Raw genomic sequence first — 24,220 nt, forward strand, 5'->3', positions numbered from 1 at the left:
TTAGGAGCCAGACGAAAGGTAGTCCACGCAGCGTCTGTTCCTTGGTGAGGCGGCTGCAATGGCGTCTGACCCCAGTGGGGCGGCCAGTAAGTAAAGGTGTCATGTTATAAACACTATTGAGGAAGGCAACGGGAAACCACCTCAATTAACATTCCCAAGGTAAAAATGATGGACAATATAGAGATTTTGAGTCCTGGCAATTACAGGGCTCGGCCCAATCGGCCGTGTGTCGTGCCCGGCAGCGGGGGGAGGCAAGGCTTCCGCGGTCGTCATCCCACGAAACCCTTGCAAGGGGAAACCAGCAGCAGCAGGACAGAAGACGCAGGAGAAGAAGACCAAATTAGTTAGAAAAGAAACGTGGAAATTTAGGACAATGATGAGGACGGGGAAATTGGAGAATGTTAACCCTCTTAGTGCGGCGGGGATTTCAGGGGTACTAGTGAGAAGTGCGAAGTGTAATTTAAGAAAATGTATCACCTTAGGAAAAAAAACATTATGAAGTTATTTGTTTAGATATCCATATGCAGTTTATTTATTTTAAAATATAATATAGTAGTTAATAATGATGTAATACATTTACATCATCTGAATAATAAATGTAATTATTACAGTATCATAAATTTGAATAATATTTTTTTAGCAATAATATTTCGATTTTTAGACACAAAACTAATATTTTTTTAAAAACATTTTTCAATTAAACTACGATATTTAAATAAAATAAAGAATCAAAAAGACATGTAGAAAATATTATAAATAAATAAAGAAAAACCAGTGAGTTACAAATTTTTTTGTCAGCCTCTGCATAGTTCGATTTTGTTGAAAAGGCTGATCTCACTGAGTCAAATTGGGACTTTTCCCCTTTCCTTGAGACTGCGGCAATGTGCTTACAATCTAAAGGCAGAAAAAAACTAAGTTCTAACTCACAGAGAACTGCTGACAATGTAATCCATTACACAGGGCGCAATTCATTAGATACGACCGACGGCAAGAGAAACCAAAATGATTACAAAGCAGTGCTCTCATTTCCATCGTCTCAACAAAGTCTGAATAAGCAGGTATATATCAACACCACGACACCACAACACATTCAAGAGATTACAGATGAAAACAGATTAGTAGCCTTTCAGTGGCTTTTCATAGTGGAAAGACTACTCAGAAAAAAAAACGAGCAAACAATTAGGCAGAGCTTCCCGACATGTACAAAACTGAACGAAAAATTATGGTAAGAATTATACTTTTTTAAAAGCATTTAAAATTGCTAATAAAAAATGTAAAAAATAATTACGTAATACTATGGAATTAACCCTATCGATAGCACAAAAACCATAAATTATTAAAGAAAAAACCATAAGTTACAACGATTTAAACAAAAGCCTACGCAAGAGCCGATATATCGGCCCGCCGCACTTTTCGCCAGGGATACGAAAGCCGATATATCGGCCCGCCGCACTAAGAGGGTTAAGCGAGAGATGGAAAGGGGAAATATAGATATTTTAGGTCTATGCGAGGTGAGATAGAAAGATAGCGGGGATTACTGGAGTGATAAGTATAGAATAATATACAGCGGCGGGGACAAGAGCCAATGAAGGATTGCCCTAGTATTAAATGAAGAGGTAGGAAGAAGCGTAGTCAACATAGAGCATGAACGGATAGATTATTACTAGTAGAGATAAAAGCAGAACCGACGAACTTGGTTATTATTCAGGTATACATGCCACCGAGCAACCATATGGAAGAAGAGATCGATAGGATATACGATCAGTTAGAGGACATGATCGCGTGTATTCCTGCAGGGAAACATTTGATAGTGATGGGGGATTGGAATGCCACGGTAGGCGAAGGAAGAGATGGTGATGAGGTTGGGGACTTCGGTTTAGGCCCGAGGAATGACCGCGGGGAGAAAGCAGTTGAGTTCCGCAGGAGACAGGGGTTAGTCATCACCAACACTTGGTTTAGACACCACAAAAGACGCAGGTATACATGGAAAATGACAGGTGACTCAGAAAGGTATCAGCTAGATCATATCCTGGTTAGACACAGGTTTAGGAACAGTGTGATAAATTCGTACAGCTTCCCGGGAGCGGATGCGGACTCTGACCACAATTTAGTTGTTGCGAAATGTAGCGTCCGTTTCAAAAAGATAAGGCAGGGGCGGCGGGTTAGAAAATGGAATGTGGAAGCATTAAATGATTTGAAAAGGAAGGAGTACCAACAGGCTATAGAGAAAATCATGGAGGATGGTAAAGAGCTAAGTACTATCAAAGAAAAATGGGGAAGTATCAAGAAAGGGTTTTTGAAAGCCGCAAAACACACTATTGGAACCGTTAACGCTAAGAGGACTAGGAAACCATGGATCACGGATGAGATGATTACAAAGCTGGATGAGCATAGAAAATGGAAGAATGTAAATACCGAGTTAGGCAAAATGAAGTACAAAGAATGAAACAATAAATTGAAGCAGGCAACAAATAAAGCAAAAAAAGCATGGTGGAAGACGCAGTGCAAGGATATGGAAAGTCTGCAGAGGAAGGGTGAAATTGGTGTGCTGCACAGCAAAGTTAAATCTTTATCGGGAAGTAAGAAAGGGAGATCTATACTAACAGTTAAAGATAAGGCGGGTAAGGTAATACTTGACACAAGAAAGATCCAAGAGAGATGGAAGGAGTATATAGAAGAACAGGCATACTAGACGATGAGATAGAAAAGGCATTATGGGAGGTGAAACAAAATAAGGCCGTGGGGGTGGATAACATTCCCGCAAAACTATTGAAATGTTTAGGCAAATGTGGGAGGAAGAGGCTATATGGGCTGATTCGTAGTATCTATGAGGAAGGAATTTGGCCGGAAGACTTTGTGAGATCGGTTTTAGTTCCTATTCCAAAAAAGGTAAAGGCTACATCATGTTAGGACTACAGGACAATAAGCTTGATATCCCACGCAGCTTAAGTTGTTCTCAGGATCATAAACAAACGGATAGAGAGTAGGGCAAATGATTACTTAGGGGATAATCAGTTTGGGTTTAGGAAGGGGAGAGGTACGCGTGATGCCGTTGCAGTAATGAGATTATTAATCGAGAGGAATATAGAACACAACCAGGAGGTATTTGCCTGTTTCGTAGATTTCGAAAAAGCGTTTGACAGAGTGAATTGGAAAAACTAATGAGTATATTGCAGAAAATAGGAATAGATTGGAGGGAAAGGAGGCTAATCCGCAACCTGTACATGTCTCAGACTGCTCAGGTGCGAGTGGGGAACGGGGAGTCCGGTTGGGCAGTGTTAGGAAGGGGTGTAAGGCAGGGTTGCCCATTATCACCGTTGCTGTTCAACCGCTATGCAGAGGAAATAATTAAAGAGGCATGGGAAGAATTGGAGGTAGGAATGAAAGTAGGAGGGGAATTCGTAAAATCAGTTAGGTTTGCTGATGACCAAACTTTAGTTTGTCAGTCAGCAAAGGGGTTGCAAGCATTGCTGAGAGAATTGGAAATTCAAGGCGACAGGTATGGGATGAAAATCAATATTAATAAAACAAAGGTCATGCGATTTTCTAGAAAGAAAAAGGCTAAGCTTAACATTAAAATAGGAGGGCAAAAACTAGAGCAGCTAGAACAGTTTACGTATCTCGGTATTGTTTTGGACCAACACGGTCAAAGTAGTAGGGACGTAAGGAGAAGAATTGCGCTAGGCAAAGAGGCTTTCTCAAGAGGGAGTTGATGACGGGGACGTTGAGTAAGGATGTTAAGAAAAGACTCGTAAAAACTTTGATATGGAGCGTAGCTATGTACGCCGCGGAAACGTGGTCATTGAAGCAGGAGGATAGACGTAGATTGGAGGCTTTTGAAATGTCGGTGTGGAGAAGAATGGAAAAGGTGAAATGGACCGAATGGAAATCAAATGAGGAAGTACTTGGTATGGTGGGCGAAGAGAGGGGTTTGTTGGGAGAAATCCTATGGAGGCAGGAAAGGTGGCTGAAGGGGGTATTGACCGGCAGCGGGATGTTTAAGACTGTAATTGAGGGGAGAATGTTAGGCAAACGAGGAATGGGAAGGAACAGGATAGGGATGTTGGGCGGGATGAAGGGAAGAAGAAGATACTCAGAGATGAAGAGGGACCTGGTGCAGAGTAGGATGTTGTGTTTTGCTAGTAGTCACAAAATATTTATTTAGGATATGTGTCCATCCAAAAACCTACCTCAACCGGTAGATTACCTAATAATAATATTAATACATCATGATTTAGAGAAAAGGGAAGCCAAAAACAAGGAAAAAAGGGGGCCAATGTATAATACTCCTTATTCCAGATGTTTCGCAGCCATTATAAATGTTTATTATTAGCAATGAAAAGCATGGAACATGAAAAATGCGTTATCTTCCTGGGAAGTTAATACAACATCTATTGATGTTGTCATAATGTTTTCCACCATCATTAAAATTACCCCCATTCCTTTGTCACACTAGGGAGTGTCTACTCAAAATGATAACAGTGGCCCAGTAACCAAGGAAGATAAATTGCTGGCAAGTATTCCAATGGATATTAGAAAACTTGAGGAACAAATTTAAAGAATTTATACTACAAACATTACAGAAACCAAACATGTGATTAAAACATTGTAATCCATTTGCACACGCCATTTTACCCCTAGTGATACACATGCCAAAATATCACATCTTGGCCACCTACTTACCCACATATATAATGGCCAGCAGAGGACAAATAAAGGTCCACTCATTGGGACTGGGTGAGAGAGACATCATTTGGCAAGAGATACAAATTCATGACTCTAACAAATCATACTTTTTAACCTTCCAATGAGCTTGACATGATAGAGATATTGAAGCAAAAGTAGTGATAAATGAGATACTCACCCCTTTAACACCCTTCTTCAGCTTGTCATCAATGAAAAGAGAAAGATACTCTGGAGATTTCGGATTCAAATTTAAAAAATGCTCAAAATCTGATGCTATCCTTTGCTTGAAGAGTTTATGGTTGTTGAAGGAATTATGCAGGAAGTGGTCGAAGCGATCCTTGAGGTCTAACAGATTCTGTAAATTTCAGAAAACAAAATCAATTTCTGGATGGCTCTTCACAGACTTTCAGTACTAAAATTAATTCTTTACATGGTAAAATAACGAGCACACAAGTAATGTTTTCCCATACCATGCTCAAACAGTGTTTACTGTGTCATACCAACACCTGAATGATTGACCCAGGGCAGTGGAATGCTTTGGCTCCTGCTTATGATTTGCCAGATGAGAAGATTTTATAGATAATTGGAGTTCATCACAAATGTTTAAGGTCACATTAAATATGCCTTTTTGACAGTTCGTCAGTCTGTTATCCTCTCCATGCAAATCACCTTTATGAAAGGTACCGGTATCATATCAATGGTCATTATTCACAAACTGACTAGCTATTTTAACTGACCACATTTTTAATTTCATAAAAGTTATGGATTGCAAATTCAAGGAGAGAAACATTAGGATTCCCAAAGATTTAAATATTGGTTAATCTTGAGACCAGTATGACACTAGGGTGATTGGCACACCAAAAGATGCAGCCATACACTGCATGACACTGCACTTTAACATACAAAAACAATTGTAAAACATTTCCGCAGAGAATGCCATGAAGACATCAGTCGACACTTTTTTTTTGTGTTGGAAGGGTTGGAAACACCACTCTATGCAGTGTTTGTGTGCCGAAATGGTGGGAATTTGTCTATGTGAAATTGAATGCATGACATTTTCTTTTTTTGAGCCATAAATTATAAGAACGTGACCACCTAGCCATGTATTCAACAGAGATTTTGATATCAGACGTTGAATGGTTTCTAAGAGAGGGAATAGTACAGTAGACATTATCTGAGTATAGTATAGGCTCACTCCTAGATGAATGATGGGAGAGATCATGCGTAAAAACTGTGAACAGTAGGGATACAAGAATTGAGCACTTGGGAACACCCACGATCACTTGATTAAAATTATATTGACTCAAGAGACTATTTTGCAAAAATCTCACCACTTACTCCCTCCCTACAAAGAAGGATTTCACCCAAACTAGACGTTTACCCAGGAGCCTAGCCACCATTTAAGTTTTTGAAAGAGTAATTTACAATCTATACCATCAAAGGCCTTCGTCAAGTCACAAAACATCACAATGGTGAGATCTTAATCTAATTTCATGTAAATATTGCTCAGTGACAACAGGCAGAAAGATAAAACTTAGCTGTATGAAACCCATGTTGCGGATAATTAAAGTACAACCGATTTTCCTGGTATTTCGTTATTCTATTACAAGACTTTTTCAAAAACATTAAACAAAAAACAATGCACCACATTTACAGTTACTATGCCACAGGAAGGAGTCGGTCAAGAACGGCTTGATGCCATGGAGAATGCTCTGATTCCATGTTTTCTGGAAGTGTTTCAATATGATCCTGCATATTAACAATAGCACCAAAAACATCACCAAAAAAGGTGTCACCACCTTGTATGCTTTTGTTTAAAGAGAAAACTTCATTTCTAAATTTAATTACAGCTTCTGCCATGTTTTTGGACTCGTGGAGCATTAGGAAGCAGGGAAAAGCAAGGCACAGAGGTCATGCCATTCAAGTGATTTGAATTTCAAACGCAATTATTTACGTGACTGCAACAGTGATGCAACAAGACTTTACTGCTCTACAACAGTTGAAATAAATGTGTTTAAGGCAAGCAGGAATTGGTGCAGAGTAGGTAACGATGCAGATGGAAACAGCTAATTTTTATGGCAATTATTTATCGGCTGGCATTGAGGAAGGCCAGAGAGGCTGCCCATCCATCACTCTCACCCCACCAGTCCGGCACACATGTGGCTTGCGGTGGGACTCACCTGGACGAAGTTGATGGCGTTATTGCCTCCGCCTTGGGCCCCACCACCAGAGGAGCCCGGGTGCTGCGAGACACCACCCGAGGCCGATGACGATGCCGCCTGCTGCTGGTAGTGGTCATCCTCCTGCACCAATGCTCGGCCCTGCTCCCTCAAATAGGCACTCACGCAGTCAGCCATCGTTTCAAGCCCATCCTTCACTCGTCCAAAGAGCTTGTACATGCAACCCACATCCTCCGTTTTCTGGCTTTTTAACATGTGAACCACACCAGAGTTTTCCATCTGAAAGGGCATATTATATTACGATTGAACTTGAGGCTCTGCTTTAAATCACATGAACTGGAAAGGATGCTCTTCAGATTCTTGGCCAAAAGAAACTCTCAATCCATGCAAATTATGACAAGAAAATAGCAACATTATTAACAGTGGTGTGCCATTTGAAATAACAATATTTGCATATTAGTATGCAAACACAACCACCAAAAGCAATAAAATGAACGGTTAACACTTGTCTGAATTTCCTCAACATTTTCCATCGAACACCATTGGCAGCAATCAGAGAGGAGGTTTATTCTTGGAGAGTCCCATGCATTTGACCCACATTCCAGCAGCTTTAACATTCCCAGCAACATACTATCAGCTAATTAAATATACATTTACCATATAATCTCATATTAATTTTAGGTTTTCAAGACTGTAAATTTCTGTAAATTAATTTGAAATGAATTCATGGATTATTTTTTTTTCAGTTATAAAATTTGTTGCCAAATCTCTGAACAATTTATACAACCAGGTGCACAAATGCATACATATATGAACTGGGGGGCATAAGTTTTGTGGTATACATGAGTTCGAGGGCACAGTGTGCCTTAAATCCTAATTATCTAAAGAGTTAATATTTATCCTAAGCACCAATTAGCTGAACAGGAAAATTTCAAAAACGCAGTCGCATTATGTACTTTGAACTTTTAAACAGTAAAAGTTTTTCCTCGAATATTACTTGAGTACCTCCACTCTAAAACATACATCTCAATTTGTTCAACCACAGTTGACAGACACCGACTCCAGGGAGAAACGGTGGCATTTTCATCCGAAATGGATGAAAGATTGACTGCTTCCAGCCTATTACTTTCACGAGATGGCAAAGGTACTTCATGCAAATGCGAGACACCCCAGCTCATTATACAAAAACAGTACATTGGGTCCTTAATTTTCTGATATTAATATCCATATCATAGTGCGGAAATATTGGGCAAAAAATCCTACATTTCATTTTGCACCACTTGCTTTAAATACTTATTGGGACATATAATGTAATTTGAATTTTAGATTTCACAATTGTTTACAAATTACAGGGGAAATTGTAAAACACAACTCAAATCGCAAGGAGAAAGTTATTATCCGCTAGAATTGCACAGGCATATTACCTTAAATGTATGAGAATAATGGCAGAAAAAGCCTCTCCTTAAAAGCTCTCTCAGATTGCCGTGATATTTATAGATCGCACTTTTCATTGGGTGTCCACAAGCCCAATATTGAAAGTTTGAAAATGTAGTAACATGGTAACAAAGCTAATCTTTGAGCCATATCACTAAGAAAGCTGTATCTTTTGCCAAAGTGATAGAATCTGAGAGCAAAAAGAAAATGGGTGAAAACTCTTGAATTGCACTCCATGAGACAATGTTGGTGCCACTGACAAGGAAGACTTCCAAAATGGTGCAGTATAATAGAAACTATTGTAAATGAAACACAGAGTTTGGAAGTCGCTAGCAGTCAAACGTAGCATGCAATTTGGTGGGACACTGGCACGCTGAACAGCAGCCTCATCTTTTGGACAAGAATCATAATTAGATACCTCAACAATGGTCTTCATATGCTTCTTGATAAGCTCCTCTTCAACCACTTCAACTATGTGTTGCTCCGTTGATTCATCCAAATAGTGCTTGGCCCTCTCTGCTTCTTCATTGATTCTTGCCTCGACCCGCTTCATATAGACAGATGCGCTGTTCTCGCCAAGAAATTTCTGACTCTCCATCTGCAGGAATGAAGAACAGAGCAATGTTAGAAAACAGTCTTTAGATTTTAAGGCTATCTAACAAGGACTAGTGGTTACCAAATTGCAAGACAAAGACTTCCATCAAGAATTACAAAGACCTATTAATTTCAGCATGAGGACCGAAAATTCAATGAATAAGAATATCGTAAACTCTTAATTATCAGAGAGCAGATTATCCAGGTTGCAGTTAATCCACATTATTCTCTCTTCCAAGAATGTTAAATTGTTAATAAAATTACAATCATAAAGATAGTTTAATACTTAGAAATTTTGACATACTTATTAAAATATACAAGTTTGAAATATCTCAGCTTCCTTTACAGTTTTTAACAGTTTGGTCGTTGCTATTTAAAGCTTTAATCCAAACATTTTTGTTCCACACGTCCTTTCCCATTATCGCTGGGCTTGCCCACTTAGACGAGGGGAGGCAATCCAGAGTGGTTATTTTAGAAACACAGGCATGGGGCACTAAAACTCTGGCAAACATCACATCCTAAACATGATATGTTTATAGTAACATTGAGGTCAGCCTAAAACATAAGTGACTTGAAAGTATGTTACAACATGAGAAACACTTAAAAGTGCCAGTGATAAGGCAAAAAAAACTGACACTTTTGCCTGCCAAACTGCCAATTAATGTGTATTTGCTTTTGACTTATTTCCCTAAAGGTATATATCGCTATCGGTATACATACAGCACAAAGAGGGATTTGGAGCGCTTGCTTGTCTCAAGGGCAACATGGTCTATTTCACACTGATCTAGGAAGAAACAGATGAGATCTGCAACTGGAAATTGCAGCAATATAAACTCGAGAGAGTTGCAGGAATTTTTCCTGGAGCAGAGGTCACTTGATGGATGGGTTTCGGTCCCATTACGAACACAATGAAGTATTACCGAGCACTACTTCATGAATACACACCTGATAAAACTCTGCTGACTGAAGAAGGAAAGGCCTCTCAAAGTCAACCTCATAAACGACCCTGGTGTTGATGCCCAGCACCATTAGCATCTGGCAGGCATTCTTTATGGCAATACGGTCCACAACCTCTCCCTTGCGCTCCCTCATGACCATGTCCAGCAGCGTCACACGTAAATGGTCCCGGATACAGCCATAGCGCACCACCTGAGAAGAATGTGAACACTTGGATTATACACTCAGAAGTGTAATCTGCAACCTTCCAAGTCAAGTACTCTTCACAAAAGGCAAGCTACAAAAAAAATTCAGAATTATATATGAATGGCATGGCTCCTTGGACGCAACAGGAGGGAAATAAATGAACTAAGGATTTTTTCTTAAGTTTGGGCTCCAAGAAAGATGAGTGCAAGAAGAGTGGAGAGAGAAGATATTAAGTAATGGCATGCCGAGGGCTGTGGAGGAAGAATATCAGGTAAAATTGTGGCGTAAAAAGAGCTGAGGTTGGGGATAAGTGACTCATAAAATGTGCATTAGCCCTCAGAGAACGTCCAGAATTACCTTCTAATCTGCACAGCAATCCATAATAAAAATACAGTAAAACCTCATGACTACAATCCTAACACAACTGAAATGTTGTCCCATTCAAACTATCATTTTCCTGCCAAGTATATGAAAGGATTACACCACTTGTGACAGCAGCCATAATTCCTGGAAAATAGCCAGAGATTTGCACTGAGCAGAATTAAAACTATATTCTACCATAAAAAAGTAAGCAATAACTTTGATATGAAAAATGTGAGCTGCATATTTGAAGGAATGCCCAAGGCATGCTATTTAAATAGTATCTTGCTGGTTCAGGAGAGGGCACCCTTTGGTAACTGCATCTGAAGGAGAGGCCCCCACCATATCTGTTCCTTCCCGTTAGGTAAATGGGAATAGTCCAAGGAAGAGCCAAGTGAGAGACGGAGACCAGTCACTTTGGAGCATGACGCATACATGCATACATACAGACATGCACCACGGCTAGGAGGGAATAACTGAATAAAGATAGAAGTATGGGTTGCGCTGTTCTCATGGGTGAAATTTGCATCTTTTGAAAACTGGACTGCTCTTCTGGACAACGCTGCTATCTTCAGCAAGGAAACACTCTTTAAAATATGGAAGGTCTTTTGGATAACTAAAATGAAACAGATTATGAGCAGCTCATTTCTCATTCAGTCCAGCTATGGATGCCTGCCCAGAATGAGCATGCATCCATCACTGATTTGAAAATGCTGGCTTCCAGGGTTTAACTGGGCAAATAAAGGTTTCCCCACACCTTTCCTTAAAATAACTTCATACCACCACTTCATACCACCACTTCATAAATCACACTGGGAACTTTAAAAGTTCATTCATTGTGAATGATGCATTTTACATCACTTAATGCATAAATTATGCCAACCATCAAAAGTAACATTTGACCCAACTAACTCAATACACCTTTTATGAAATACAGTGAACATGGAATTTGGAGACACTTAAATAGATGTCCCTCTCTGCCTCCCGCTTTAAAATGTGATATTATTGAATTTCATTTGAGAAGCATGGCTATAACTATGTATGTCCAGCACAAACACAGTTAAACCTAATAAAAGCACAACATACCAAGCAGGAATGAAAGTTAAGTTGACAAGAGTCATCATGGTGCTGTAAAAACCATGGGACTGAAGTTGATGCAATTATAAATAACTGATCATAGCTACTAGAACTGCACTAATCAAGTGGAAAAGTGCTATGATCAGTTATTCATTATGTTTGACTTCCACCACATCACGCCAGGTGCTACTCAATTTGAATTTGATGCAATGGGTTCACTTTTATGCGTATTATTGAATAATTCAAATAACTCATATTCAAATGCTTGGAACAAAAATTAAATATGCATTCTCTCAATTTAACTGATAGTTATTAATAATTTCATGTAATTGCACATGAAATTTCGGATGGATAAATGCTATTGTAGTGCGGAAGAGTTTCTGGAGTCTTCGGAACACTGAAACAGCTAATTGTCTGTTCTCTGACTTGTCCTATATTTTACTTTGTTTAGTCCTGAAACCAATATTTTTTAAAATTTTATTTTAATATACACACCATCTAAAAAACCTGAGGTTCCCAGTGTCACAGAGTTTCACAGATTACCGTAGTTATTCTTTCATAATCCATTTTCTTCAACAACAAATTTGGGTTGGAGTTTACATATAAATCTTCAGTAACATAAAAATATTCCCACAATCATAACCAAGATATCATGTAAAAAGTTGCTACACCATCTAAACTTCATGTAGTAGCAGATGAACCCCCTTAAAAAAGACATCTGTGCCATCATAAACAGACAATTGATATCATTACAAAAAATTAGAGCAATATTGGTCGTAAGTTAACATTTCATAGAGGAATAATCAGACAAAAGTATCTTAATCAATATTATTAGAGTTAAACCTAATGGAAAATACCTGATCCCTGAATATAATCAGCCCAAGGTGATAAACATTGTCTACATCATTTTGCTGGACGTAGACCCGATCCATGTACATAAGAATGTCACGTATCATGACCATTGAAGTCTGGTGGTCATTCCAGGCCGCATTCAATGTCTGAAGGAAGTTGTTATGAAGGGACTTGAGCACCTCTTCCCGAACCTGAAAGAAAGGAAATTTGTTTCTCAGTGATCAAATTATTCCTTCATTTATTCAACATTTGGTTTACCATCATTTCCCATGTAATTTTTAAATAATAGGGCTTTGTGGTATAACTTATACGACCATCAGTTTATTTAAATGCAAACTGGACAAATGAACGGGAGTGGGAGGAAGACCAGGAAGCAAGCATATCAAAAGTAAGAGCAAAATGTTACATGACCCTTTTTTATTGGTTTTATCACATGTTTATTTCTGAAATGCATTCAAAAAAGCTGCACCGTTCAATTTCAACAAGCGAAAATCACATTCAATATTTGCATTATATCTGTAAATAGAAAAACATTAAAAAAATAAAATTAGTCCAAAAAGGAAAATCTAAACACAATAAAAAATCTCTTGGCATGAACTTCAATCCAAAAGAACCCCTTGGGGCAATGGGAACTGAACACTGATACAATACCAGTTTGCCACGTACCTCTTGAGAAGAGGAATCAAAATCACAAACTTGTGCAGCAGAATGAAATGGTGCTTTTATAAGCAAGGCCTTGCGCATAATGTGATGGTAAGAAAATGTGCTCAATTAGCGATCCATGTTTGTCTATTCTAGGAAGATTTTATGACCAACTCATCAACTCTCCTGTCAATCAATAAATGATGGGATGAGAGGTATTCAAGCATCCGTTTCAATTTCCATTCAGAATATGCACTGATGGATGCAGACCACGTATTAAGCACTTGAGGAAATGATGGGCAAGTGGGTCCCTCCCCAATAAGTCCAGCCAAACTATGAATTCACTGCCTACATATTTCACCTATATGAAAGGTTGCTCATGATAGTTGCTCCAAAATTCTCCCTCAAAATGTCCTGTACATAAGTAGGCAATCACTAAATAAAGCCACCACCTTCCCCTATAATAAGCTTAGTTACTCATGGTTAGATTAGCTACGATTAATTCCAACTATTCACTACCACTAGTTCATAGAATAGTTCAATTATTTTTCAGGGCTTGAAATATGCAAAACCTAATAACATTGTCCTTCAATTCATTACTATCAACAGAGTAGTTTCAACGGCTGGTAGGCATAATTCAGAGATTGTTTTAGACATCTGATTACACCATCAAAATCAACTCTCTCTTCAACTCAAGCCCATACACTCCTTTGAACAAAAATCCCCAAATAAAATATTCTACAAAACCAAATGTATCCTAAAGTCATTCTCCACTCAGATCAACCATGAAGTAAAACAGCCTATCACCAGCATATACTCCGTAAAAACTCCTATGAAATCACTCAAAATTAGACAATGCATCCAGCTATTGATGAAATTATTTCCTATTCATCTTGACTGCAACAAAAACCAAAACTGTTCTCTCTCCTTTTCAGACATACACACTAATAAAAATTATCCTCACCAAAAATGCTTTTACATTTGAAATTTTCAGAAAACTGACACATCCTGACATCTATATTCCTTCATATTCCTTTCACAACATTAAACAAACACACTTTTTCACTTCTCAATAATAATCCCTCTCCTATCCATCCCACAAAAAATGCCCTTTCCAAGAACTTGAAGTACATTGAAAACCTTGTGACTTCCCCAGGATACAAAATTAATATTATACAACATTCTGATAAAATATTAAGTTAATAAACTCACCGCCTTTTCCCCATCCTCCAGACAAAAAACACTTAAAGCCCCCCAAACTCAAATAAGTTTTACCAACATTTTCAAACACATCAAGTCCAACAAAATTAGATTAACAAAAAACCATCCACCCTACACAAAAGACGTAACAACCCTCCACATAGGAAAATATGAAAGTTACATGATAAAATGCCCCTCATCCTAAAAGAGGGCATAGTGTAGACAAACAAAATGTAAATTCAGAGTCAGATTCATAGAACACATGGCACACAAGAGATCATAAAAAATTCAAAATCATCGAACATCTCATAGATACAAACCATTCCACAGCCACCATTTCCATTGTCTTAAAAGCCCCCCTTAGCAGACAGCTAAGGGGGGCGAAAATATCCCCGTGACTCCCACCACATTGATAATTTAGAAACAAAATTAAACTTGCAGACATAGGTTCCATTGATTCCCTCTCCTCAAAATAACCGCATCAAACACTACCCAATAAGACCAGAGCCATGGCAAACTTCCTGTGACCCACCCTACGCCTTGGCCTCGTTCCCCATGTGCCACAAACTCAATGGCCCATCCTCCCCTCCACTAAGTGGTTTATTTTCCCCCACTCCTCATCACTCCCCTCTTAACCCAACCACCCTTAGTATCTCTCGATTGTGAATGCCAAGTACAAAACTACGCTTTACCAGATGAAGATGCAATCGGCCTTGAAATGGCTGTAGCTTCAATCTTGGTCCACAAACTTTCCCATTACCTGCAACACACACCTTCTCTTTCCAAACCAACTCACATCGATTCCACTTCTTCCACCTCACTGTACTCACCACCCTCCATTCCATCTAAACCCACAAATCGTGCCACCAGTGAATCTTCAGGAAACAATCCTCTACTTCATGCAGAACCTTCATCAAACAATATCAAGAGCAATATATTTCTGTTATTTTATAGTTTTAACAATGTATTAATTCCCTTTCCCAGCCTGCTAATTTTCAATGTTACCATTCCTCCTCCTCCTCCGCCCCCTCTTCCTACCTCAACCAATCCTTGCTTTCCTCCCTCCCTCCTCTTCTCCTCCGTCCAGAGCTATATATACTGTGTTTGACTAGTATTTTTACCTGATGATGTTATACCATAACGAAACCTAGGTAGTAATAAAAGTGGTTTATGCGGAAAGGCGAAGTATTTTAAATTTAATTTCAATATCAAGAGCCTTTGGTGCAAGTGAGGATAACCAGAGGTTTCTGCTCCCATTGGTGAAAGTTGCTATCCCACCTCTCTAAACAGGCTTATACCATGCCGTTACATGTGCTCATGGCTCAAGCTACGTGGGACATGTGCTTGAGGAAAGGCAGCGGATGAATTCAGCCATTACAGGCCATATCATGCCCAAACTGGGGCACAAAATACTTTTCCATGAGGATGAAGTTTTGGCAAAAATTGGGCTCTATTATCCTCATGTCTGATACAAGACGTAATGCAGATAACCAAATGGAGATCTGATTTCAATGAGGAAGAGGGTACCTGCATCAGAACTTGGTGGAAAAGAAAACCAACCAACAAAAAGTAATAATACTACTAATAGACTACTTGATATTTTAAATTTCGTCACCAATGGCCATCTCAGCTATGCACGCATCTAAGGAAATCAAAATTAAACAAACTCTTCCATCAGTTTGGGACAAATAGAGGAGTAGGAGGAACAAAGTAAGAGTCTTTTGAACATCCTGCAGGAGGGAATAAAAAACATATACACAGTCAGCACATTATTTGCAGTGAAAGCCTTCTATCAAAGAAATTTTATTCTCCTGCCAAGCAATTAGTGCAGCAAGAATCTCTTTGTCATGGATTGATTCAAAAGTAATAGCTAAACACAATGAGACATAAATTTACTGCCAAGTAGACTATGTTGATGCCTTTAATGTTTAGGAGGTAACATAATTTAAAAATACTACTTAAGACTAGCTTATAGTCAGTATCTGTGAAGGAATACTCAAGCCCTAACCAAAGGCATAAGTTTACATGAGAATGAGTAACTTAGGAAATGACTGGACTTGGTATAGAGATGATTTCGAATAAAAAATATCATTGTTAACTAAGGCATCAGATCTGCCACAGTGACAAGGATGACAAAAAGCATTATCGCAGTTTGACAATACAACATATTTACTGCAACTAGATTTAATGCTTTGCATGATGCTCAAAACGAAAATATATATTGTTTAGAAACAGCTGAACCTTCCCTTTAACCCCTCTGTGCGGTTCTCAGTATGTAATACATCACAGTCGGCAGGCTTTATTTGCGGATCAACGTATGCCGTACTTACTGCTCCTCTCTCTCGGTTTTGAATTTTTCTCTGCAGCACCATCAAATTTTTTAAATATCAATGGTTGCCCTCAGCCTCTTTGACAATGAGTCTTCCTAATCGCCCTGCTCTGACTGCATGAAAAGGCACCCTTAAAGGAAGATAAATTTAGCAAGTCTGTCTTTATGAGATAAGTGAGTTCTTTGCATTTACGCTTTGTCCTCAGGTTCTGTTTGTCTTTGTTGCTAGATATGATCTCCCAATCAAATTTCTCTGGAACCATGCGTGCACCACTCTTTCTTTTTGTTTTGTCAAAATAGTTGCGAGGGCAAAAGGCCTCCCCACCGTCTGTCTACAGCCTCAGCTGTTAAATTTCTTCTTGAGAAAGAGAAGTAAAAACGCTTCTTGTACAACACCCAACGGACTTCAAGAGGGATTCGCTAGTTTTGAGTGAAGATGAAAGAGAGAATTTAGTTGAAGAATTGGACGTAGAAAGAGAAGTGAGTATTGGGTGTGATAGTGCAAGTTCAAGTGAGGAGGTTTGGTCGGGAGGCACTTCGTTGAAAAAATAACGCCGACCAGGAAGAAGTCCAAGCCTCAAAGAGGGTGCCCGGTGTGCTCCGCATGAGGTGAAAGGAGGGATACAGTGTACTGACGCCCCGGCTGCAAAGCAGGCCTATGTTTAGAGGATTGTTTCAAATTTTATCACACAAAACTGAACTTTTAGAATGGAGGTTCGAAACTTAAAGGTGAATAAAGAAGTAAAAAAATGAAATATTACATAAGTAAGATTTTTGCTAAATAGAATAAGCAGTATAACATAACGTTAATTTTTTCAAAAATTTTAGAATAAATATTAAAAAAAGATACAAATTATTTTCTGCAATGCAGCAGACAGAGAGGTTAAAAAACAATTAAATACCGCGAGTATGGCCCACGCATTTAAATTCCTATACCGGCTTGAAGGGTTAATATTTTTTTCTTGCCCTCTTTATGTAGGCATAGGAACAGCAGCTAACCATGTAATACTCGTGATATGTGTAGGCATAGGAGTAGCAGCTAACCATGTAATACCCATGATATGAGTAGGCATAGGAGTAACAGCTAACCATGTAATACTCGTGATATGTGTACGCATGTTGCATGATTGGTTTCTGGTCGCCCCCTTTCCACGTGGTTTCTGGTAGATTGTGGGATGCTAGGTGCGCGAGGAAATAGAGGGAATATACATATGTAGATTTGCTAGTCACCAACCATCCCCTGCCATACATACTTGCGACAGCTTGCAAGGTATTATGTATATGTAGATGAAAAATGTCAACATATGGAAAACAGCTTGCATGCTTCTTGTCATTAAAACATTATAACTGGAGATTTATTGTAATTTACTGCAATTATACCGGGTTTAGCAGCAATGAATTTAAGATTAAATCCCTTGCTCGGGAATCATTAATTTTCTCAGGGCTTGCAATTATTACTTCCCTGATTAGATCAAGTAAGGTCATCCACTCTCTACCGTGATCAACCTAAATACTGGATTCCCTAAGTGGGGGTTGACATCATCCTAACAAAAACCCATGCCATAGGTGCGTGTGTGTGTGTGTGAGGATCACATGGACACACATATTCTGCAGGGGTTTCAGGAGTCACTGCTTCCCCTGGGTACGATTAGGTCTCTCATAGGAGGCCGAGTAACCAGGAGGATACTTTCACTTGGATTCATTCTGGTAAGGATATACAAGGGCATCATCATCCTGGACTTGAACACAGTACCCAACAGTGAGTGCCGCACAGCTAGGCTGCCACGCCTCTTTTGTCCGATGGCACCACCCCAAAAAATCATAACAATGATTGCCAACCAAATGAATGGTGCACACAGGGGGCAAAGGGAGACAATATTCCAACAAGAGAACATCTTTCTTTCAAGAATTTCATTGACCATCAGATTGGCATTTTAAAGTACACTAGTCATGACCACAGTATGCATACCCACTTTCAGTTGTTAATTCCCATATTAATTAATGCATCATTTTATGAAAGACAAGGCATGCTAAGTGACCACACTTTGCAATACCTGAGCCACAAGTGCCATCCTCCACTTAAGGTCATAGCATACTCCGAGGCAGTTTTAGTACATTTTCACTAGCAAGCCACTGACAAAACGGAAGCCTAGTAATAACCCAGAGATGTTTTAACTCTAATAGAAAATCGAGCACCCTTTCTAAAGAGATTCCCTTGATAGCCAGCATCCTGCAGCACCCACACCTTACCAGTTACATATGTACAGTGCATTGACAAACCAAGATGCAAGGGGATCGAGATGGTGCGGGGGCTAACGTACTGGCTTCCCACCCTGAGGGCGCGGGTTCAAATCCCGGCGGTGTTGAATATTTTTCAGAGGTATCTCGATCCCTACTTGAGGTGCTTTGTGGAGGGCACTTTGAGTGAGTACGCCGTCCGTCGGATGGGACGTTAAGCCGCGGACCCCTTGGCGCCTTTCGTAAAGAGTAGGCTAATGCCGACGCCGGGTTTCTCTCCACCCTTCATCCTTTCCTGTCCTTCCCCTATGGCGCAAATGACCTTAGCTGTCGGTCGCCTCCCCTCAAAACTACTACTACCAAGATGCAAGCTATCTAAGCTTTGCCTACAGCAGGAAGAATGACAGTCCATGAAAGTTTACTATAACTTTCTTGCAACAAACCTTAAGTACACCAGGATAAGCCTAAGTGCTGTATAAATCAGGTGCACGTGAATCATTGGAGGAGATTTGTGGTAGGAGTAGAGAAGATGAATGAATGGTACTGAGAGAATGTCGATTGGACAGGCAGGTATGTACAAATATGAAAGTAACATGCTTGACTGGTTCAGTCAGACTGAATGGAGATGAGTGATATCACCAAATGGTGGCATACCAAAGAAGAATAGAGAATGTTTTGGGAGAGGGTGGGTTGGAACCAAGACAGCAGTGACAGAAGTCTATGTGGATAAGGAGACTCTCGAAACATGAGGACTACTCAACGGGAGTCACAGGAAGAGAGGGGCAAGTGTGTGAATTAACGGTGCATGAATGTGACAAAGGTGCTCGAAATATTCTAGGAATCTGGGGCCAAATGAAAGAAAAAAGCTTCATGGAATATCTAAAAGGATGCCCTCTGCTTTGGCCAAGACTGAGAGAGAGAGAGGTGGGAACCACACTCCCATGAATGCAACCTGCTCCGATGTTTGACAAGAAGAAAGTAGGTACATGATTAAGAGTTGCACAAATATATTTACGACATGAAACAAAGTCAAATCTATGATTTAATGATTTGGGTATCACACTTAACAATAGCATTGGAACCTTTCATCAGGAAACTAGTCAACAGTTCCCTTCCTCCCATACCTACCACCTGACCATAATTTTGATAAATTACAATAATTTTCAATGCTGATCAACAAGAAATCTGTATAAACTATAAATACAGGGTAAATTAGGGTAAGGAAAATTACTTTATTATTGAATTATTAAGCTGGCTAATAAATGTACAGCCTAATCATCATTTATCTTTCAAATTAAATTAAAAGAACCACAACAGCCAAAACAATTTGGAGATGCAATCATACAAAAATTAATTGCATCTCAGGGGTCATATGTTGGGATTTAAGATTAGCCCCATTCCCAGGATTTAACAAAAGCACACACGCTCTGCTCACAAAAAGAAAATATGAAACAATTACAGTGGTGATCCGCAGGGAATTAATCCTTCCCATGGATCCACGCATAAGCCAAACACACAAGGACACGCAAATGCATCTTGTGACTGCTGCCATGAGAATAAACCCTTTTCAAATATCAATTAAAAGGACTGATTCACTCCCCTGCATATATTTCCCTCACTAGCTGTCCCTGACAAAGAGCTTACCCTCCTGGAAACATTCACAGGATGCATCAAAATAGGGCTTTGTGCTGAATTGCACGTATCCCTTGGGGAGGGATGCATGCAATTCAGCACAAAGCACTATTTTGAGGCAGCAAAATTCAGTGCATGAGCTACAAGTAATTCTCAAATGCAGGATCTCAAGAATGGGGCAAAACCCCATTCATCTTAACATTAAGCCCTCAAGAGGTTGAACTTATTTCAAAACATGTTTCAAATTGTTATGGCGATTGGAGTGCCTTTCATTTAACCTGAGGTAAACATAGAGCTCTCATCATATTTTTGCCACTCTCCAGAAGATAAATTTCTAATTAAAACATACTTATGAATGGCAAAAATAACAATATTCACACAACTGCACAAGGACCATGATCATTAAAAATTCAAAAACCCTTCTATGTAAAGCACACACAACATTCATTAGCATACTTAATGCCACATCAGTGATTCCCAAATGCCTTAGAATTGAGACTCAAGGTGATTTTGTGATGACAGACCAAAGCACATAGGGGGGATCCCTACATGCATATGCACAGAAACCTATTGCCAAACCTTGGGAATAACTCAAATTGCAAAGGATGAATCAAAGCCCGAGGTTTAGAAAACACTAGTCTACAGTAGTATTACAAATATGTTAGCATACCTTGGATTCTAAGTGTTGAGTCACTACTTCTTTTAATCCAGTATAAAGTCTCTCTCCATGTTTATGCAGAACCATGGTATAGGCATTCCTATATAGTTCTTCAAAACTTAGGCCAGAATTGTTTTTCCTCTGAATTTCTTGAATAGCATTTTTGAGGAGGGCCCAAATATTTTCCACATACTTCTCATCCATGGTCATCTAAAATGTAGGATATGACAATTTAAATCTTCTTAAATGATTTTTTCACTCCACCACCTTAATAATTGATCGTACAACATAAGATCCTAAATACTACCATTCTTACAAGGCAAAAAATAAAAACCCAACAGTAAAAAAACAATCTTTATGGTAAAATGTCAATGCGATTTCGGAAATAAGAGGTTTATTGGGACTAGAAAATCCAAGATATACAACGAGGTACATGTCATTCTCCAAGCTAAGGGGAAAAACACTAACAACGAGAGAATTCGATAGTCATGTATTACCAAGCATTCCCGACTGCCTTTGAACCTTGAGAGCATGTAGTGCGGTTTCCATTGCGTCCACGCTTCAAAGGATTGATTCATCGCAGTAACAATACAACGGTTGGTGTACTTTTAAAATTATTTAATCAATAAATTAATTTTGTGATAGGCTGGCTTGGTACAATTCATGGCAGAAACTAAACAAACAAATTCTGGCTGGCTGCCATCACAACAATGAAATATTGAAAGAAGAGAAATAATTTACTATCCAGGAAGAACTATTGAAAAATAATATGACGGAAGATTTAGAATACGGGCATATTTGAACACAACTTAGGGTAGCACAAATCACAATTATCATATATGCCACTACGAGACGATGTACACAAAACTTCCGACTTTCGATAATGTTTAAGGTATATAAATACAAATCAGAAGTACCGGAACAAAAACAACAAAATGTAGCCATTTTAATTCTTCTAATTATCTAAACAAAGAAAGTGTATACAACATCACGCAAAAGGTACATCGTATCCGTTTTACATCGCTGGAAATATTGTCATAAGTTAACTTACCGGGAAAGCCCTGATTCTCATCTTCCCTTCTTTTTTAGGAAGCCCACTTTTCATCATTTTCGCCTCTTCTCTTTAACAGTTCTCTTTAGAAAACATAAGACCAAAGCTCACAACACATCAACTATGGCTCTGTAAGCGTAGGAGCTCAGTAATTACTCAGGTCTTCTGCATACATTACAGGTTTTCAGGGGCACATTTAGCTAAACTTCTAGCTGAAAACTAAAAAGAAATGTGCAGTCTATATTAGACACAATAAGCCCCCAGATGTCGAAACAACCTGTCTCTCATGGATTATAGTTGAGACATGAAACACTTCAGACAAAACATTTTATAACTTCAAACACATAAGAATCGGTGGCGTATATTATAAAACGGATCTTAGAACAAAAATGAATAATATTGTTGTTTACACAAAGACTGATTGATTAACCAAAGCTTTCTCAAATGCACTTCAACATTTTCTTGCCAAAAATTCTTGACCGTATCCTCAGTATCACACGAACATGGCACGTTCGCCAACTATAAATATTTAAACTACTGATTTACTAAGATCTCTCGTCCACTTATATCACTTACAAATAAATTTACTTGTGTCGAGTCATATAATGACTTTCGGATATAACTATTTCACAGACGTCTTGTTTTGTGCGGAACAGTGGATGTTGACAGAGAATACGATATAGTGGCCCTACTGTTAAACATGTAAAATATTTAAATAATCGTGAGATATGATTATATTAACATTTTATAAATAATTTTACTGCAATTTCGACCGAAATAAATTAAAATAAGTACATTTATCGGTTTTAAATCTGTTCTAAATCACTGAGTTCTGAGTGTTCTGACAGCAGCGCTTTAGTGGACAATAATGAAGTTACATCAATATCACGAGAATCGATGGTTGACGAGTCTGTTGTAAATCGTTTTTTATTCGTAAATAATGCATTGTCATACGAATCCCATGAACGAGTACTTACGAATTACCGTTCTGTTATAATGGAGATGTTTTCCTGTCTTGTGATAATAATAAATTACGCGCATTATGTTTTCATTTGATTTTGTGTGCCCAGAAATGAGGCAGAAAGTCTTTCACAATGTAAAATCATAATATTATTACACGACTGATATCTCTCTAAGATTAAAATCTGAATTTTATCGAGTTTCTACGGTTCAGGTTAAAATACAGCAATTATAGTATTGCATTTGCCAAATCGTCTATGGAATCCCTACCAGAGAACTACCACGTTCACACTCATCCTATCGTAAAAATTACAGGCAAAATCAGAGAGAAACACAAATCATCGCGGAGGCAATATGCTGCTCGTCGCCGAACAAGGGAGACCGTGCAGATTTTTGCATGGTACGACGTGACCTAATTAGAATAAATACCATTGCTAACACACCTAAACATATAGTATATATACCCTAAGACTCAAATTGTACCCTGTTGCAATGATCAGAGGCTTGCGGAATTAGCAAATATGTTTTATTCGGCTTTTTTCTTGTTTGAAATTTGCCGTACCAGTCCTTTGCGCCCGCAAACTGTCATGAAAGTCATTAAATCTTTCGAAAAGGTTGAGCATTTACTGTGTACACGTTTCCCGGGAAATAATAGAATTTTCTTACTTTAACTCAGGGGAGAGTACAATTTTGGGCCGCCATAGAAAAAAAACACCGAGTGAAAAAAACACCATATACACACTACCTACTTCTCATAATGGTTTCCTCAGAAATATTACATGCATATTAAAAAGTCTGCATATCACATTTCATGCCACATTGTTGAAATGGCATATCCAATTTCTCCTACTTCTTGGCGTTTGAAGATTTTGTCAAAACATTGCTGGTAAAAAGTTATGGGATATTTATTACAACTTGGCTCTGCTTCAGCGATGCTGCCATACTCCGAGGCGTTGATATTCGGGACAATATATTTGGTTTATTATTTTCCAGGAAAATATTTGATATTATTGTATATTCGTGGGTATATATGCTTGAACAATAATCTTTTGTTTATGTAGGTATTGAGACGTTGTATTATGGTAATACTGTAAAAGAATAATCAATAATGGAGTACACAGTGAATCTACGCCTAACGAGTAACGTAAAAGCACTGAATAACATCACCAATGCAAACAAAAAAT

General features: G+C 38.7%; 1 protein-coding gene across 5 annotated transcripts in view; it reads right to left on the reverse strand.

Annotated features, from left to right (window-relative positions):
- The window catches only part of Cul3 (cullin 3), a 40,065-nt gene extending 16,235 nt beyond the window's left edge, over positions 1 to 23,830 (reverse strand). For 2 of the 5 annotated variants that reach the window (XM_071597599.1, XM_071597595.1), the window contains exons 1-8: positions 22,487 to 22,631; positions 22,077 to 22,295; positions 21,038 to 21,235; positions 12,332 to 12,517; positions 9,840 to 10,043; positions 8,719 to 8,898; positions 6,867 to 7,145; positions 4,865 to 5,041 (exon numbers count right to left, since the gene is read on the reverse strand). In XM_071597599.1, the coding sequence (XP_071453700.1) occupies positions 4,865 to 5,041; positions 6,867 to 7,145; positions 8,719 to 8,898; positions 9,840 to 10,043; positions 12,332 to 12,517; positions 21,038 to 21,235; positions 22,077 to 22,133 (1,281 nt within the window). In that variant the 5' untranslated portion in view covers positions 22,134 to 22,295; positions 22,487 to 22,631. Of the gene's footprint in view, positions 1 to 4,864; positions 5,042 to 6,866; positions 7,146 to 8,718; positions 8,899 to 9,839; positions 10,044 to 12,331; positions 12,518 to 21,037; positions 21,236 to 22,076; positions 22,296 to 22,486; positions 22,632 to 22,652; positions 22,906 to 23,053; positions 23,069 to 23,785 lie in introns of those variants that run through there. The other 3 variants (XM_071597597.1, XM_071597598.1, XM_071597596.1) reach the window with 3 other exon arrangements.
- Positions 23,831 to 24,220: the final 390 nt, after the last annotated feature.

Source organism: Hetaerina americana, unplaced genomic scaffold, assembly GCF_022747635.1.
Source record: "Hetaerina americana unplaced genomic scaffold, ioHetAmer1.1.p SCAF_9, whole genome shotgun sequence".
In the NCBI taxonomy this organism is placed as follows: domain Eukaryota; kingdom Metazoa; phylum Arthropoda; class Insecta; order Odonata; family Calopterygidae; genus Hetaerina; species Hetaerina americana.